The 16,218-nt window shown below is 37.8% G+C and overlaps 1 protein-coding gene across 4 annotated transcripts in view; it reads right to left on the bottom strand.

The window, feature by feature from the left end:
• The window catches only part of SCYL2 (SCY1 like pseudokinase 2), a 62,721-nt gene extending 46,911 nt beyond the window's left edge, over positions 1-15,810 (bottom strand). Inside the window, exons 1-3 of one of the 4 annotated variants that reach the window (XM_072724676.1) lie at positions 15,467-15,731; positions 3,769-3,879; positions 1,622-1,823 (exon numbers count right to left, since the gene is read on the bottom strand). In XM_072724676.1, coding sequence (XP_072580777.1) covers positions 1,622-1,798 — 177 coding nt within the window. In that variant the 5' untranslated portion in view covers positions 1,799-1,823; positions 3,769-3,879; positions 15,467-15,731. Of the gene's footprint in view, positions 1-1,621; positions 1,824-3,768; positions 3,880-14,708; positions 14,897-15,466 lie in introns of all 4 variants that reach the window. The other 3 variants (XM_072724678.1, XM_072724675.1, XM_026013014.2) reach the window with 3 other exon arrangements.
• Positions 15,811-16,218: the final 408 nt, after the last annotated feature.

Below are 16,218 nucleotides of genomic sequence, written 5' to 3'. Positions count from 1 at the left end.
AGCTACTTCTTAAGGAATTAGCTAGTATAGTCCAAATAGAATACTCAGTTCAGATACCTTAGGTTTAAAAGAGGCAAAGAGAGAAGATTCAAAATTGTATCCACATAAAGCACAGATATATTTCAAAACTGTCTTTTTCCACAAAGCAATAAATTTGGGGGGTAAAATAAAGCAGTTTCCTAAGAGAATCCAATTCTGGCAGTTAGCAGTTGAGAACTGATGTATTATTATGCAATATCCAATCAATTACCTATTATTTGTGCCTGGTTTTCATGTTCTATGAACTGCAACAGAAGTTTCAACGTTATCAGAGAATTTCTGTATACGGACTTCTAATATAAACACAAACACTGAGAACTCTTTTGGCTGAGCACACAGACACTATTATGTTCCACCATTAATAAATAATGCAAAATTTAGTACATTTGGTGTTCTTTCATTTTCCCCTGATATAATTGATTATAAAAGCTAGTATTAGAGGTTGGTCATTTACATAACTTCATGGACTCAATAGCTTTTGAAGCATTCAATACTCAAGAAACCACTTATTTTTGGGGCTCTTGGTGAATTGAGAGAGAAAACAATGTTCAAAAATGACAAATAAATCAGCATTTAAAATATAGATCAGCCCTGGACTAAAGACTTCCAACCAAATGGCAATAAAAACAAGATTTACAGGTCAGGTACAAACCACATGCCAGCCTTGATAGGCTATCACAAGACCAAGATTCCTACTTCATAAAAGGATAACCAAAACTGATTCAGTCTTTAATATACTTGTTGTTTGGGGGAAAAGCCAGCTTTGGAAAAGTCACAAATAATGCATATACATCCACAACTGTATAACTGGGACAGAGTCACTGGAAAATTATGTGTAATTAATCCCAAATGTCTTATAACCTATATGTTTCATTTGTACAAAAGTAGTTTTGGAAATAGTGATTTTTCTTTTTAAAGAACGTTATTTCTACAGAGGTTTTAAACCTGGAGGTTTTTCAATTCTTTAACAATTCCAACAGAAAACTGTTAGTAAAATATAACACTAAACAATCCTCCACATTTCTAAGAACCATCTGTTGGTCTCTTAAGTCAAATTAAAAAAATAAAAATAAAAATATAACTCATTCAAATGACTACTAAAAGAACAGTTAGTTTTAAAATAACTTTGAAATAAATATATCATAAAACACATTACTGACTATTCCACAAACATACTACCTTCTGATTATAAAAAATATCGCGTTAAACACAAAAGAATGTTACAAAAGTCTGTAATAATAAACTAATAGCTAGCTCATTGACAAATTTGAAAAGGAACATGATTTTTATTCTAAAACAAACACTTCACTAAAAAATCTAATATACTTCTTTGCTCAACAGATACATTAGATTTATTAAGTAAGCAAAATTAAAATAGAAGACGGGATGATATGTTAAACAATGTATTTGTAACTAGATTTAGGGCATGTTTTAAAGCATTTATTTTTGTATGACTTCACTGGATGGAAACGAGAAGTAAAGAACCCATTACTTTTGGCATTTCTTAACATAAAGATGCATATGCACATTATGGTACTTAGCATGTATGTTCTTGCCAAATGGACTCTGAATTAAAACTTACCTGTTTTGTTGATTTTTTTGTGCCATTGAAAATTTTCCAAGCTAGCCCGTTGCCACCACTGGCAATATGTCGACCAACATCAAATTCTCTAGTGACAGGATTTCCCATTACAGCACTAGTGACATCAGCTGTTACTTTTGTAACGGTACTCTTTAACTTATTAAGCATGGACTCCATGGCTGCAATATTGAGTTACAGTTACCTAGAAACACAGGGGGACAGGGAAGCACTGATCATTTGTTTGTACTTGTTGAAGCACTTAACATTCATTATTTAGTCTGAAAAACTTAATATACCCCAAACAGTGAATGAAACAATTCTATAGAGACAAAAACTTCATGTTGATTTTGTATTCAAAGAACCCAATACACTTGAATGCAAATTTAAATCTAGGAACCAAATTGTTCCTTTCAACCTCAATTATTACAGACCAGGAAAAGACATATTCGCACTTGACACAGACATGAATGTTGTGCAACTATGTAACATGAACCCTCAAGACTTTAAGTGGTGTACAGAGTCTAAATCTTTCCTCTTGCTAAAAATAACATATAAAACCTAAAAGGGGACACCTGGGTGGCTCAGTTGGTTGAGCATCTGCCTTCAGCTCAGGTCATGGTCCAAGGTCCTGGGATCGAGGGCCACAGCAGGCTCCCTGCTCAGCAGGGAAGTCTGCTTCTCCCTCTCGCTCTCCCTCTGTGCATTCTCTCTCTCTCTCAAATAAATAAATAAATAAATACATAAATAAAATCTTAAAAATAATAGATAGATAGATAAATAAATAAAACCTAAAAGGAACTAATGCTATATTAAACAATAAATTTGTATTTTATAAAAGTTTTATTCACTATTAAAAAAAATTCCTGTTGCAGGCACCTGGTTGGTTTAGTCAGAAGAGCATGTGACTTGATCTTGTGGTCCTGAGTTCGAGCCCCATGATAGGCACAGAGATTAACTTAAATAAATGAGTAAACTACTATTGAACTATGAAATCACTTGAGAATACCTTCTAAAAAAATAAGCACTGGTGGCAAAAAGACAGTAAAACATGCAGAAGGAACAGGTAATTAAATATTTTTAAAATCTTACACATTTCTAGTCATGATGCAGAAACACTGAAGTTTATCCCCTCACCTTGAACAACTAGAAGCCAAACAGATATATGAAACAAATATTTTCAAACAGTGAATAGGCAGCACAGGCATATAATCCTAGTGAGAAAGTGAATTAACAAAGCAAACCCAAGGACTGCCCCAAGCTTTCTGCCTAGGGGCACACCGCAAACCAGAGTAGAGAGCAGAATTCCAAGCAGCAGTCTAGCGGAGTTAAAGAGTTGAGGAGACAAACTAGAATTCAAGAATGCAGGGGTAGCTGGGAGGTCTGGGTTAGAATTTCAAAAAGGGGGGAAATCAGAGAAAGAAAAAGAGAGACAGAAAGAGAGAGACAGAGAGGGAGGGAAATATGCTGAAAAAAGAGCTCCAGAAATTTGATGCTTTGTTTGAACACTAAGATGACCATACATGGTGTGACACTCAACCAGCTCAGTCAAGGACCAACCAGAGAGCTATAAACTGAACAGTTCAGGTTCACACCAAGCTATAAATCATTTAATTTCTCACCAGCTACACTGATCACTAAAGGCAGTCAACAGAAATCCCACAAGGACCATGCCATAGTAGTAGGATAAACTGTTCTTAGAGTAAAATGTACTCTAAAGCTGACCTAACAAACTAAAAGCAAGCCTCAAATGATCAAACTACTCATAAATTACTTAGCTGTCTACCAGAATGAAACCCAATATTCAGGAAAGAAAGACAAAAAAATTTCAGATATCTAATAATGTAACATCCACAATGTTCAGCATGCAGTCAATAATTAGTAGACATGCCATGAATGAATATGAAGATGTTCTCATAATCAAGACTCAAATTAATCAAAAAAGACTACAAATGATAGTTATAGACATTAAAGACATTAAACAGCTACCATTTGTCTAAGTATTTCAAAGAAAGCATGAACATAATGAGAGTAAATGGAATATTTTTTTAAACCCTAGTGAAGATTCTAGAGCTGAAAAACAAAATATCTCAAACAAAAAATTCAGAGGATATGATTAACAGATTAGTAGGAAAAAAAATTAGTAAAACCATGGGATGCCTGGGTGGATCAGTTGATTGAGCATCCAATTCAGCTCAGGTCTTGATCCCAGGTCATGAGTTCAAGGCCCATGTTGAGTTCCACACTGGACAAGGAGTCTACTGGAAAAAAAAAAAAAAGTAGTAATACCTGAAGACAGAATAAAAGAATAGGAAAAAAAATGAGCAAAGTCTCAGTGACCTGTGGGACAATATCACAGTCTAACATATATAAATGAATCCCAAAAATGAGTGGGAAAAGGGAGAAATGATATTTGAAAAAATAATGGCCAAAATGTTCCTGAATTTCATGAAAACAATACAAAGTATCAAGAAATTCAATGAACCACATGCAGGATAAACACAAAGAAAACCATATTTAGACACATCCTATCAAGTAGCTGAAAGTCAGTAATTAAGAGAAAAATCTTAAAAACAGCCAGAGAAAATAGGAAAATTATATATAGAGGGAAAAAAAGATAAAAATTTTCCCCAGTTTTCTTCATCAGAAAATATACAAGTCAGGCAACTGAATGAAGATCTCTAAAGTGCTAAAACAAAACAAAAAACAAAATCTATCAACCTAGAATTCTATACACCATGGGAAAAACAACTTTCAAAAATAAATGTAAAATACTTTTTCAGGAAAACAAAATCTGAGAAAATTTGTTGCCAACAGATATTCACTACAAGAGATATTAAAAGAAGTCCTTCAAACAGAAGGAAAAATATACCAGATGGAAATGTGAATCCATAAAAAGAATGAAGGATATACCAGAAATAAAAATTATGCAAGTATCTAAAAAAATTTCTCATATTTCTTAAAAAGATAACTGATCATTTAAAACAAAAATAACAAAAATATGCTGATAATATGAAAAAGTAAAAAATATGACAAACCAAGAACAGGACAAGGGAAATGGAAGTGTATTTTTGAAAGATTCTTATATGTTAGGCAGTATAATATCACTTGAAAATAGATTAGAGCAAATTAAAGACATATTATAGGGCAGCCCCGGTGGCACAGCAGTTTAGCGCTGCCTGCAGCCCAGGGTATGATCCTGGAGACCCGGGATCAAGTCCCACATCGGGCTCCCTGCATGAAGCCTGCTTCTCCCTCTGCCTGTGTCTCTGCCTCTGTGTGTGTGTATGTGTCGCTCATGAATAGATAAACAAAATCTAAAAAAAAAAAAAAAAACATATTATAAATCCTAGATTAATTGGGTAAAATAAGAGATATAACTAAAAGGTGTATAGTGGAAATAAAATGGAATCCTAAAGTGAAATGAATACAAAAAGTAGGAAAAGAGGAAGAAAGGAACAAAGAACAATTGTGACAAGCAGAAAATAACAAGACAGATTTAAATCCAACCATATAAATAATATTAAGTGTAAATGATTTAAAATTCCAATTAAAAGGCAGAGATTGTCAAACTAGATTAAAAAGCAAGACTCAATTATATGCTGCTTTCAAGAAACTCACTTTAAACACACTTTACAAGATGATTTAAAACTGAAAGAATGCGAGCAGCCAGGTGGCTCAGTGGTTGAGCGACTGCCTTTGGCTCAGGTCATGATCCTGGGATCCTGGGATCGAGTCCCACATGGGGCTCCCTGCAGGGAGCCTGGTTCTCCCACTGCCTAGGTCTCTGCCTCTTTCTCTGTGTCTCTCATGAATAAATAAATAAGATCTAAAAAAAATAAAATAAAACTGAAAGAATGTGAAAATATACCAAGCTAGAGTGGTCATATTAATAACAAACAGAATAGGCAATATTTCATAACAAAGATGTCATTTCATCAAAGAAGACATAAAATCCTAAATGTGTACATACTGAATAAGAGCTTTAAAATAAATATAGCAAAAAAATGACTGAAACAAACAGACAAATCCACAGTTATAGTTGTAGACTTCAAGGATCTTCTCTCAGTAACAAATGAACGTAGACTGAGTAGACAAAAAATCAACAAAGAGAACTTGAATAACACTGTCAAACAACATGACTCAAAAACACCCACTTGACAACAGCAGAATGCATTTTGTTTTCATGTGTACATGGAACACTCTAAGGGTGACTCTATTCTGAGCCAAATCTCAACATATTGAAAACTACTGAAATATAAAACATGTTATTTGCCACAGTGAAATTAAACTAGAAATCAGTAATAGAGAAATATCTACAAAAAAATGCAAATATTTAGAAATTAAATCCTTCTCAATAACCCAAGGGCTAAAATAAATACATCACAGAAAATGTTTAAATACTTTGAGGTGAATAAAAGTGAAAAATGTGTGGGATGTACGTAAAGTAGTAATTAGTGAAAAATGTACAGCTTTAAATATTTATATGAGGTGGGGGGAACTGCCAAAATCAATCAGTAGTCTCATCTTTCATCTCAGGAAGCCAGGAAAAAAAAAAAAAAAAAAGGTAAATTAAATGCAAAATAAGTAGAAAAAAGGAAATAAAAGAGTAAAAACCAATGAAATATACTGAATTCATTTATTTTTTTAAAGATTTTTTTATTTATATATTCATGATAGAGAGGGAGAGTGAGAGTGAGAGAGAGAGAGAGAGAGAGAGAGAGGCAGAGACACAGGCATTGGGAGAAGCAGGCTCCATGCCAGGAGCCCAATGTGGGACTCAATCTCAGGACTCCAGGACCACGCCCTGGCCCAAAGGCAGGCACTAAACCGCTGAGCCACCCAGGGATCCCCCAAACATACGGAATTTAATGTAACACCCTATTTTAATAGAGAAATGAAAAAAGAAAAATCAATGAAGCCAAAAACTGTGCTTTCAAAAAGATAAGCCTCTAGTTACATTAAGAAAAAATTTAAGACACAAATGACCAATATTGGAAATAGAGGAAATCCTATGGATTTTAATCTTATTTAAATCCTATAGATTTTAAGCAATAAGGTATACTATAAATGATCTTATGCCAAGTTGATAATTAAACAACTTGAACGAAATGGAAAAAAAAATCCTTGAAAATCAAAACTACCAAAATTGACTCAAGAAGGAACAGAAAGTCAGAATAGTCCTATTATAAGAAATTCAATTCAAAACTACAAACTTTACCACAAAATAAACTCCAGGCTCAAATGGTTCACTGTTGAATTCTATCAAACATTTAAAGAATACATAATGACCAGGTCAGTACAAGCTCTTCCAGAACACAGAAGAGAATACTTTCTATGTCATGTTATTTAGTCAGTATTGCCCTGACACCAACAACAAATGACAGAAGAGAAAACTACATATCAATATCCCTCATCAACTTAACAAAATATTAGTACATCAAATCTAATAAATCCAACCCGATGACCAAGAAGGATTTATCTCAGGAATGCAAGGTTGATTTAACACGCAAAAACAAATTCATATAATTTACCACATTAACTGAATAATGGAGAAGGACATACAATAATCTCAGTAAAAGAAAAAATTTTTGACAAAATTCAATATTCATTCACAATAAAAACTCTCGGGGATCCCTAGGTGGCTTGGCGGTTTAGCACCTGCCTTCGGCCTAGGCGTGATCCTGGAGTCTCAGGATCGAGTCCCACATCGGGTTTGCCTGCTTCTCCCTCTGCCTGTGTCTCTGCCTCTCTGTCTCTCTCTCTATGTCTCTCATGAATAAATATTTAATAATAATAATAATAATAATAATAATAATAATAATAAAAACTCTCAACAAACTAAGAACAGAAAGAAATTTCCTTAGAGCACCTGGCTGACTCACTCAAAAGAACATGTAACTGTTAATCTCGGGTTGTGAGTCCAAGCTCCACAATGGGCATGGAGGCCTACTTTTTAAAAAAGGATAGATGGATGGATGGAAACAAGGAAGGAAGGAAGGAAGGAACGAACGAACGAATGAACAAACTTCCTCAACCTGTTTAATAGAATCTCTGAATATCTACAACTAATATTACATTTAAAAATAGAAGATTGATCACTTTCTCCCTATGTTTGGGAACAAAGTAAAAACAACCACTTTTACCACTTTAATTCAATATTCTAATGGAGGTCCCTAGCCAAAGCAATTAGAACAAAATAAAATGTACACAGAAAGTCAGAAGCAATCTACAAAAAAGCTACTAGAACTAAATGAGTTTAGCATTAAAGAATATAAAAACAGAACATTTAAAAAGGGGGGGAGGTCTATTTCAATATCCAAGAAACAAACACTGAAATTTTAAAAATACCATTTCAAGAACATGAAATACCTATTGGATAAATTTAACAAGATATATAAGATTTGGACAATGAAAACAACAAATAATTGCTACGAAAACTGATGAAGACTTAAAAGGAAAGACTGCATCCACAAACTGGAAGACTCAATATTGCTAAGATACCAATTTCCCCACTGATCTATGGACTCCATGCAATCCAGTCAGGATCCCAGGGACTTTTGTAGAAATTGACAAGACCCTAAAATATTGCTTTAAGAAGGGGTCCACAGGCTTCACTAGACTATCAAAGGGTCCATGGCACAAAACGAGGCCTAAAACTCTATCATTCTTCAAATATTCCACTTCCATGTTTACTCCTTCCTAAAACTGATTTATCTGACAAAGTCGGTGTCCTGTAAATCTTCCTTAACCAATTCTTTCTGCACAATTTTCTCCCACTTGCCCAAAGAATTTTTTGCAGCCATCACAATCTTATTATATGGCATTTGCCTGGATATAAAAAACTTTGAATACAGCAAATGAAATTCAAGAATGCATTAATACTGAAAGTCTCTTAAGAATAAAGCAAAAAGGAATTTGGGAAAAACTACTCAAAGAGGCTGTGCTTTATTTCTTCTAGAGCAGATATTAACAGCAAGCCCCCATGCCTTATCTATCACAGAATTACAATTAAGAAATAAGATGGCTGTCATAGGGATGTATAAGAACAAGTTTATTCCAATTAATAAGCAAAAATTCCAAGGTTTTGATAAAAGTAAAACATAATCACAATATGCAACAATTTAGAAATTAGGTCCTTTGTAACTATCAAAACTCTTGATGAAAAATTTCAGATACTAGCAACTTAAAAACATGCAAAAAAGTACTTTTTCTTTCTTTCCAAATTATTTGGAAAACACACAAGCAAAAATATTTGGAAGGCCCCTGGACTAAGGTAGCACTAGTTCATATCCAGTTTTTTCTGTTAATTAAATTATATTTATGCAGATATGACCTACCTTCTTCTATGAAAGACTTGAACTGTCTAGAAACAGAAATAGAGATCCTCTTTCCCTTTTTAATTTAATGCTGCATTTCTGTGAGCAGTTAGAAAATGTTGCTATTGGCATTATGAAAATATTTATTGCTATGCCAAGTTGTTCTCTATGAACATCTGCTGCTGATTTTGATGGGGGAGGTAAAGGGACATAAAAACCCTCTTTAAAACCTGCATACCCATTCCTCTAACTCACCATGCACTAGTTATACATTGGGAATACAGATGTAAATGGCAACATTTCTGCTCTTTGGGGACTTAGTCTGTAGCCAGCAGACTCAGACCTGCAAAGATTTACAGCAATAAACAGAGAGGTGCCTACCACACTACAGTAAGGGAGGAAGATCATGATGTGATTTGAGAACTACAAAGAGCTCAGTATGAAAACAAAGGATATTTTCGGAGGTAATATTCAATGAGAAACTCATTCGTCATCCAAACAGAGCCAACGATAGGGTACACATGGTAGGAGTAGACGTGGAAATTCACCTGATAAATTATTTAATATTTATTGAGTACCCACTATGTCCCTGATACTACATAAGAAACTGGGAGAAAGAAGGAAAAATAAGCCATGAAAGATCTTATCATCAAAGGGGCAAGAGACAGAGACATAAACAAACTATAGCATTAGCCCACAGTGATAAAATCTACAGTAATACAAAGTCTTACAGGAGCCAAAAAACAAAAACAAAACAAAAAATAGTAAGAGAGAGAAGGTTTTCCCAAAACGGTAATGCTAGAGATGTCTCTAAAGGTGAATAGAAATGAACTAGACAGAGAACGGGAGAACAAAGTAAAAACAAAGCAGTTCAGATAAAAGCTGGAGGAAACAGGGAAATATGGCAAAAGAAACAAGCCAGATCACCAAGAGCAATGAGTAGTAAGCAATAAGCCACAGAAGGGTTTCAGAAATGAGTAAGATCAACCACTCTAATCAAATAGAGAGTGGGAATAGGGAACATGGCAAGACTAAAGAGAACATCAACACGTAGTTCAGGGATGATATATATGCATAATTTAGAATGTATATAAAGCAAGAAGACAAAGGAAAAGATACTTGGAAATAGAGACAGGGAAGATAGGGAAGAGATGGTGGGAAGAAGGGGGTTTCAAAGGTGTTCCATGGATATTTATTTTATAATTACATATTAAACTTTGCTACGCACTTTTATGTACTATATATCAAATTTTAAACATATTTTAACAGAGGGAGAGGTTGCTGAAGTAAGGTAATAAATAATAAGGAAGGGAAGAAAAGAAAAAGTTAGAAACAAGTACAAGTTAGAACTAAGAGAAGTTAGTGACCAATTAGATAAAGAAAAGGGACAAAACTGGGAATCCCAATCAGGTCTCCCATTTCAGAGTCTAGACAGAGGATGAAGCCATTTACCCAGGCAGGATTTAAAGGGGATAACTCTTGGTTTTGTGGGAGGAAGAATTCAATTTTGGACACACTGAAGTTGAGTTGCCTGAATGACACTCACATATAGATATATCTAGTAGGTTTTTAGATACACAGGCCAAAAACTTAGAAAAAAAAGCCTTGATTGAAAACAAAACTTTGATTACCATGAGCTTATAAGCAGTACAGCAGTTAAGGCTATAACCTTGAAAAAGGTTAGCCAAGAATATCATGAGAGTAACAGAAGGCTGAAGACAGATGAACTGAAAGAACTTCTAAAAGAAGACCTGAATTTAAATGAGATTTTGAATTATTAGCAACATCCCTTTAACATATAAGAAACTTAGAGTCCAAATATCTTTTCTTAAAATAGTAGCTCTTCAAATTTTCACTTGATTGCTGGATAAAGAAAAAAGCCCATCTTTTCCAGACACAAAGTTATAAAACAACAGGAATGTCCATGGATATAAGCCATTTCCCACTGTATACCACTTAGCAGAATTTACCTGAAATTCATTCATCTTTCCCTCTAAATCTCAGTCAAAACAAGATTTGGGACAACTTAATTATGATTCCAAGACTATAACTCTCTAACATCTGGCTCAGCCATAACTTGGCTTTTGGTAGAACCAGAAGGTAAATCTGATGCAATACAAAATTGTACACATACTTGCCAGAAGGTGGGCTGTTACAGCACCTGATGGCAGGTAGCTGAAAGGAATTGGCAATTCTTTCAGTCTGCCTACGCATAAACTCTAGAGATAGCAGGAATATAGTAGGTAAAATTAGATTTATGCAAAAAAAAAAAATTCCTGCATTTTCAAGTAACACAACTGCAAATCCCTTACTTCCCCAAGAATGAAATATTAAAAAGTAGAACTAGCCTGTATTATGTATTTATGTGTTATGGAAATTCTGTAATGCAAATAAAAAAATTATTATGATTACATCTGATAATGAAATTATGTTCAGTGCTTGTTAGTCTCACAGCACCTAGCAGAAACTAGTCTTTCAATAAGCACAAAATAATACACACTGACCACTAATGAACAATGCAAATAAATACCAATCAACTCAAAATAGTTTTATTCCTTGAAGAGGCACAACTGTCTGAGACTTCTTTCTATGTAAATGCCTGAATATAAAAGAATATCACTTATATACAGTGATTTATATAGTTAAATATTCATAAAATGAGATTTTGTGATTCATATAAAAATTACATTAACATGACACAAATACTTTTGGGGAAAGTGATTCATGAGATTTGGGAAAAATGTCGTACCTTACATTCCCACACGCAATACTTATCTCTTTACATCTAAAGAGGACTCTGAGATACATTCTTGAATTACACTTTTTTTTCTTATGAGAGCACTCAGAGACTACTATAAGCTTTAAAAAGATACAGTTTAAAAAAAAAGGTTAGCAGTAAGTATCCTTTGGCATTTCCATCATGTTTAATCTTATTCAAAAAACAAAGATTACACCAGCCAAAGACAATCATTCTCTTTACAACTACATAAAGTATCTAATAATTATCAATTGAGCTAGAACAAATTACTTACAGGAGACAAACCTGATTTAAGAAAAACATAAAATATTAACACGCCTTAGGAATGAACAGAGATGCACAGTCTGTTCAACAAATTATTGGTTACCTACCATGTGTAAAGCACCACACTAGGTGCAGGAGAAACAAGAAGTAAAACATTCCATCACTTTACAAACTTAAGAACACTGTACCAAAGACTTAAAAGGCAACATGAGAAATTATAAGGCAACATATGCTTAAATATCAAATTAGTAATCTGAACCATAAGATCTGAGGAGAGATCACATCCAACTCTTTTGAAGGCACTTCAAGCCCATGTACTTAGCGTAGTTTTTACTACAGGAACGCAATCAGATTCTTAAAATTACCATGATTTCAAAAAACTAGCAGCACTGGGGTGGCAATCATCTCACTACTCAGCCCGTTAAGCTGGAGAAGGGGGAAAAGGAAAAACTGGGTAGGAAATTAAACTGACAACTAAGTTCACTTCCTCAGGTCTATAGTTCTTCCTTGCTTTTAAGAACATACAAAATCTGAAATACAGTGAAGTAAAACGTGTAAAAACTGTAACTCATAAAGCAGTGAAATGTTGTCTAAGGCAATGGTTTTCAAACACTGATGAACATCTAAATACATCTAATAATAACATCCAAATGACTGGCTAACTTGCTAATCACACAGATGCCTATCTACTATCTCAGACCTTTGGAATCAGAATCTGTAAATGTGCAGTCAGGGCATTTGTATTTTGAGCAGCTCCCCAGGTGTTCTGATGCAATGTGAGAATTAAATGTTATAGGAGTAAGTACACAATCCTCAGTGGCAAGGAAACCCGGGTTCAAATGCCTGTTCTAATACTTATTAGCACTGGGGCCACCAATTACTCCCTAATACTATTTCTAATCCATAAAAAGGGGGACCTGCCACCCATATATATCAAGTGGTTGTTCAGAGGACACAGGGGCCTGAGTGGCTCAATGGTTGAGTGTCTGCCTTCGGCTCAGGTCATGATCCTGGGGTCCTGGGATTGAGTCCCGCATGGGGCTCCCTGCATGGAGCCTGCTTCTCGCTCTGCCTGGGTGTCTGTCTCTGCCTCTCTCTCTGTCTCTCTCATGAATAAATAAATAAAATCTTAAAAAAAAAAAAAAGATGGGGATCCCTGGATGGCGCAGCGGTTTGGCGCCTGCCTTTGGCCCAGGGCGTGATCCTGGAGACCCAGGATCGAATCCCACGTCAGGCTCCCGGTGCATGGAGCCTGCTTCTCCCTCTGCCTGTGTCTCTGCCTCTCTCTCTCTCTCTCTCTGTGACTATCATAAATAAATAGAAATTTAAAAAAAATATTTCATGAGGGCTTGAAAAGGAGGTGTATTCTATAAAAAAAAAAAAAAGATGACAACACATAAAATGCTTACTACCTAGCAGATTAAGCACTGAATGAATTCACTCAACATTTATTAAGCACTTACACAGCATGTGAAATATCTCATTAATTTATTAAGAATTAATAAATACAGCAACTCTGCAATGGTGTCATGTGAACATATCATTATGGGACTCTATCCTAACCAGCAAAGTCTTCCCTGAACTGAGCTGAACAGGCAGTAACAGGAAAAGAAGTGTATTTCCAGGCAGAGAAAGTACCATAACTAAAAGCCATGTACTTGAAGCAGAACAGAAAGAACTGACTCGAGGAGAGAAGAATGCCAGAAAGCACTGTAGAAAAGACTGTTGAAAAGGCAACCAGGGACCAAAACAGACTGTTCCGGATGCTAATTTCTCTTAAAAACAATGAAAGCCACTGAAGGGCTTTACACATGAAGATAATGTGATTAGATCTGCATTTTGAAAAAGTCACTCAACCTGGTGTGGAAAACTACAGATCTGACCACAGTAAATGCAAGTAGGCCATATCTAGGAAGCTCGTTTTCATCAAAGGAGAGATGATGATGGCTGGAACTACAGTACTAGTACTGAAGATGAAGAGTGGACATGTTCAAGAGGCCCAATTAATAGGACTTCTAGAAAGACTACTATGAGTCATGAGAGACAGGAAGATATCACACTTCTACTCCTAGAGAAAGGGATGATGACGCTCGTCTCTTCAGCTAAACACAGCAAGAGAACCTATTTTTATTGGGGGGTAAATAATGAATTTGAAACGTAGGTAGGGTAGTTATTCACAATTATTGGTTTGATTTGTTCAGAAGTATTCTGTTGTATAGAAGTACAATGTGTCTGTTTTTATTGGCTGCTTATTGATCTTAAAGAGAAAAGAATAGGTTTTGGCATGTGAGTAAAGTGGATCTGAACAGAAGGAAGGTCCTTACCTTCCACTAGGTTCCTTTCCTTTAACACAATCCTCCAAAAGCATCTTTTTATGACTAATGTAATATTGTCTCAAGAATTCTATTTATACACTCGCCTGATAAACCATTTTAAGCTTTTAAATTAACGTTTATTTCAAAGAATAAGACAGGAGGCCAGACAAAAAAACCCTGCAAAGTCTATAAGGAAGCTTCAAGTATCTGACTTTCAAGCCACCACCAGAACATGATCAGTTTTAAAGTAACAGGCAGGTTTGGGGCATTTTCATTAAATTAGGTTAATTTTCCAGAATGGAGCGGGGTGCAAACGCTACTTGGAAAACTTATTATTCGTAGAATCCAGTATGTAAGAAAATACATAAAAAATTAAAAAATAATCATACAAATAATGCCTGAATTTCATCTACAAAAAACTAGTTTGCACTTACAATTTTAAGGCAGTCCTGACATGGCACTTTTAAGTTGCCCGAGTCCAGTCTCATGAAGATTGTTATAGGCGTTGGCCTGACAGTATTGGTCTCCGTAAGGAGTGATCGGAGGTATGTATTCAGTGGGATCCCAAGAAGTTTTTTTCAAGCTTGATCCGTCTAAACCTTCCTCCAACCTTTCTCTCCCGCTTAGGAAAACAAGAGGGCAGGAGCCACCGCGGGGGGTGTCAGTCTTCACAACACACCTGCCCCACCCACCGCACACAATAAGCTTCCGTTCCAGAACTACAGCTACCGTCGGAAAGGACGCGGGCGGCGGGGCGCTGTTGGGAACCCAGGTCATCAGGTGCAGACCACCGGACTGACCGGGGCGGAGGCGGCTCCAATTTCCCAAAAGGGAACCGAGATGTCCACCGCGGAAACCCGAGCTCCAGGGCCCGAGAAAGGGGCTCTCCCTCCCGCAGACGACTCCGGCCCTGGTCCCCCGTCGCCTCGAGGCCTCTTCGGGGGACTCGGGCCTCTCGGGTCCGCTCCCCGGAGCTCGCCACTCCCCCAGCCCCGGCTTCGCGCGGGCGCCCACCGTCCCGGCCGGCAGCCGGCAGGGCTGTCACCAGGCAACAGTCACCAGCTCCAAGAGCCTCGGGAGGCCTACCCCGGGGTGCCGGTCCTTCCCCATTCCCTCCTCGCGAGCCTCAGGAGCCCAACACGGAGGGCGGCAGGTGGAGGAGATCGCCCGGTGCCCGCGGGCGGTCACTCACCTCTTCCCCTCTTTCCCGGGAGGGGCGGCGCTGGAGCTTGTTTCCCCCGCCCCCCCAAACGCTTCCTGGCTGCTCCTGCTCAGCCTTAGCGCCCGGCCGCCGCCGTCGCCGCCCCTCACTCCATAGCCTCCTCCGCCCGCGCGGCCTCAGAGGCTGGAGCCGGAGGAGGGAAGGGGGAGGGGAGGGGAGGGACTGGGGAGGAAGAGTACGGGAGGGGGAAGAAGACCGAGAGACCGGCCAGTCGGACCATGACGTCACTTCCGGCAGGCTCGGAAGGGGCGGGGCCCAGGAATGCAGGCCCCGCCCCGGCCCGGCGCTCGGGGGCGGTGTTACGAGCCAGGGGCGGAGCCTGAGGCGCAGCGCTGGCGACGGTGCTTCTGACGCGGCGGCTGGGCGGCGGGGGCTGCCGGAGGGAGCTTCCCGACCCAGGACCGGGCGGACGGGCCTTCGTGAGCCCTGACGGTGCCTTCTGCAGGGACAGGAGGACCGAGAGCCCTATAGATCCTAACCAAATGCGTCCTGAAGAAGCGGGTGGCTCGGACTTGGCTCCCGAGGGCCGCTCCGCCCCGGCGCACCTGCTCTGTCTGGTCCTGGATGACGAACCGCTGCTCCGCTTCTCCGGAGCTGCTCCCCGTGCGGATCCGGGAAAGCCGTGCCTCCCAAACATCAGTACGCACACGGATCATCTGAGGCAGTTGGATCATCAGATGCAGTTGGGAGTAGGGTCTGACTCTGCATTTCTCCTAAGTTCC

This window comes from Vulpes vulpes, chromosome 10 (genome assembly GCF_048418805.1).
Source record: "Vulpes vulpes isolate BD-2025 chromosome 10, VulVul3, whole genome shotgun sequence".
In the NCBI taxonomy this organism is placed as follows: domain Eukaryota; kingdom Metazoa; phylum Chordata; class Mammalia; order Carnivora; family Canidae; genus Vulpes; species Vulpes vulpes.
Note: the sequence above shows the minus strand (reverse complement) of the source record. Positions and strands in the feature narration are given on the sequence as shown.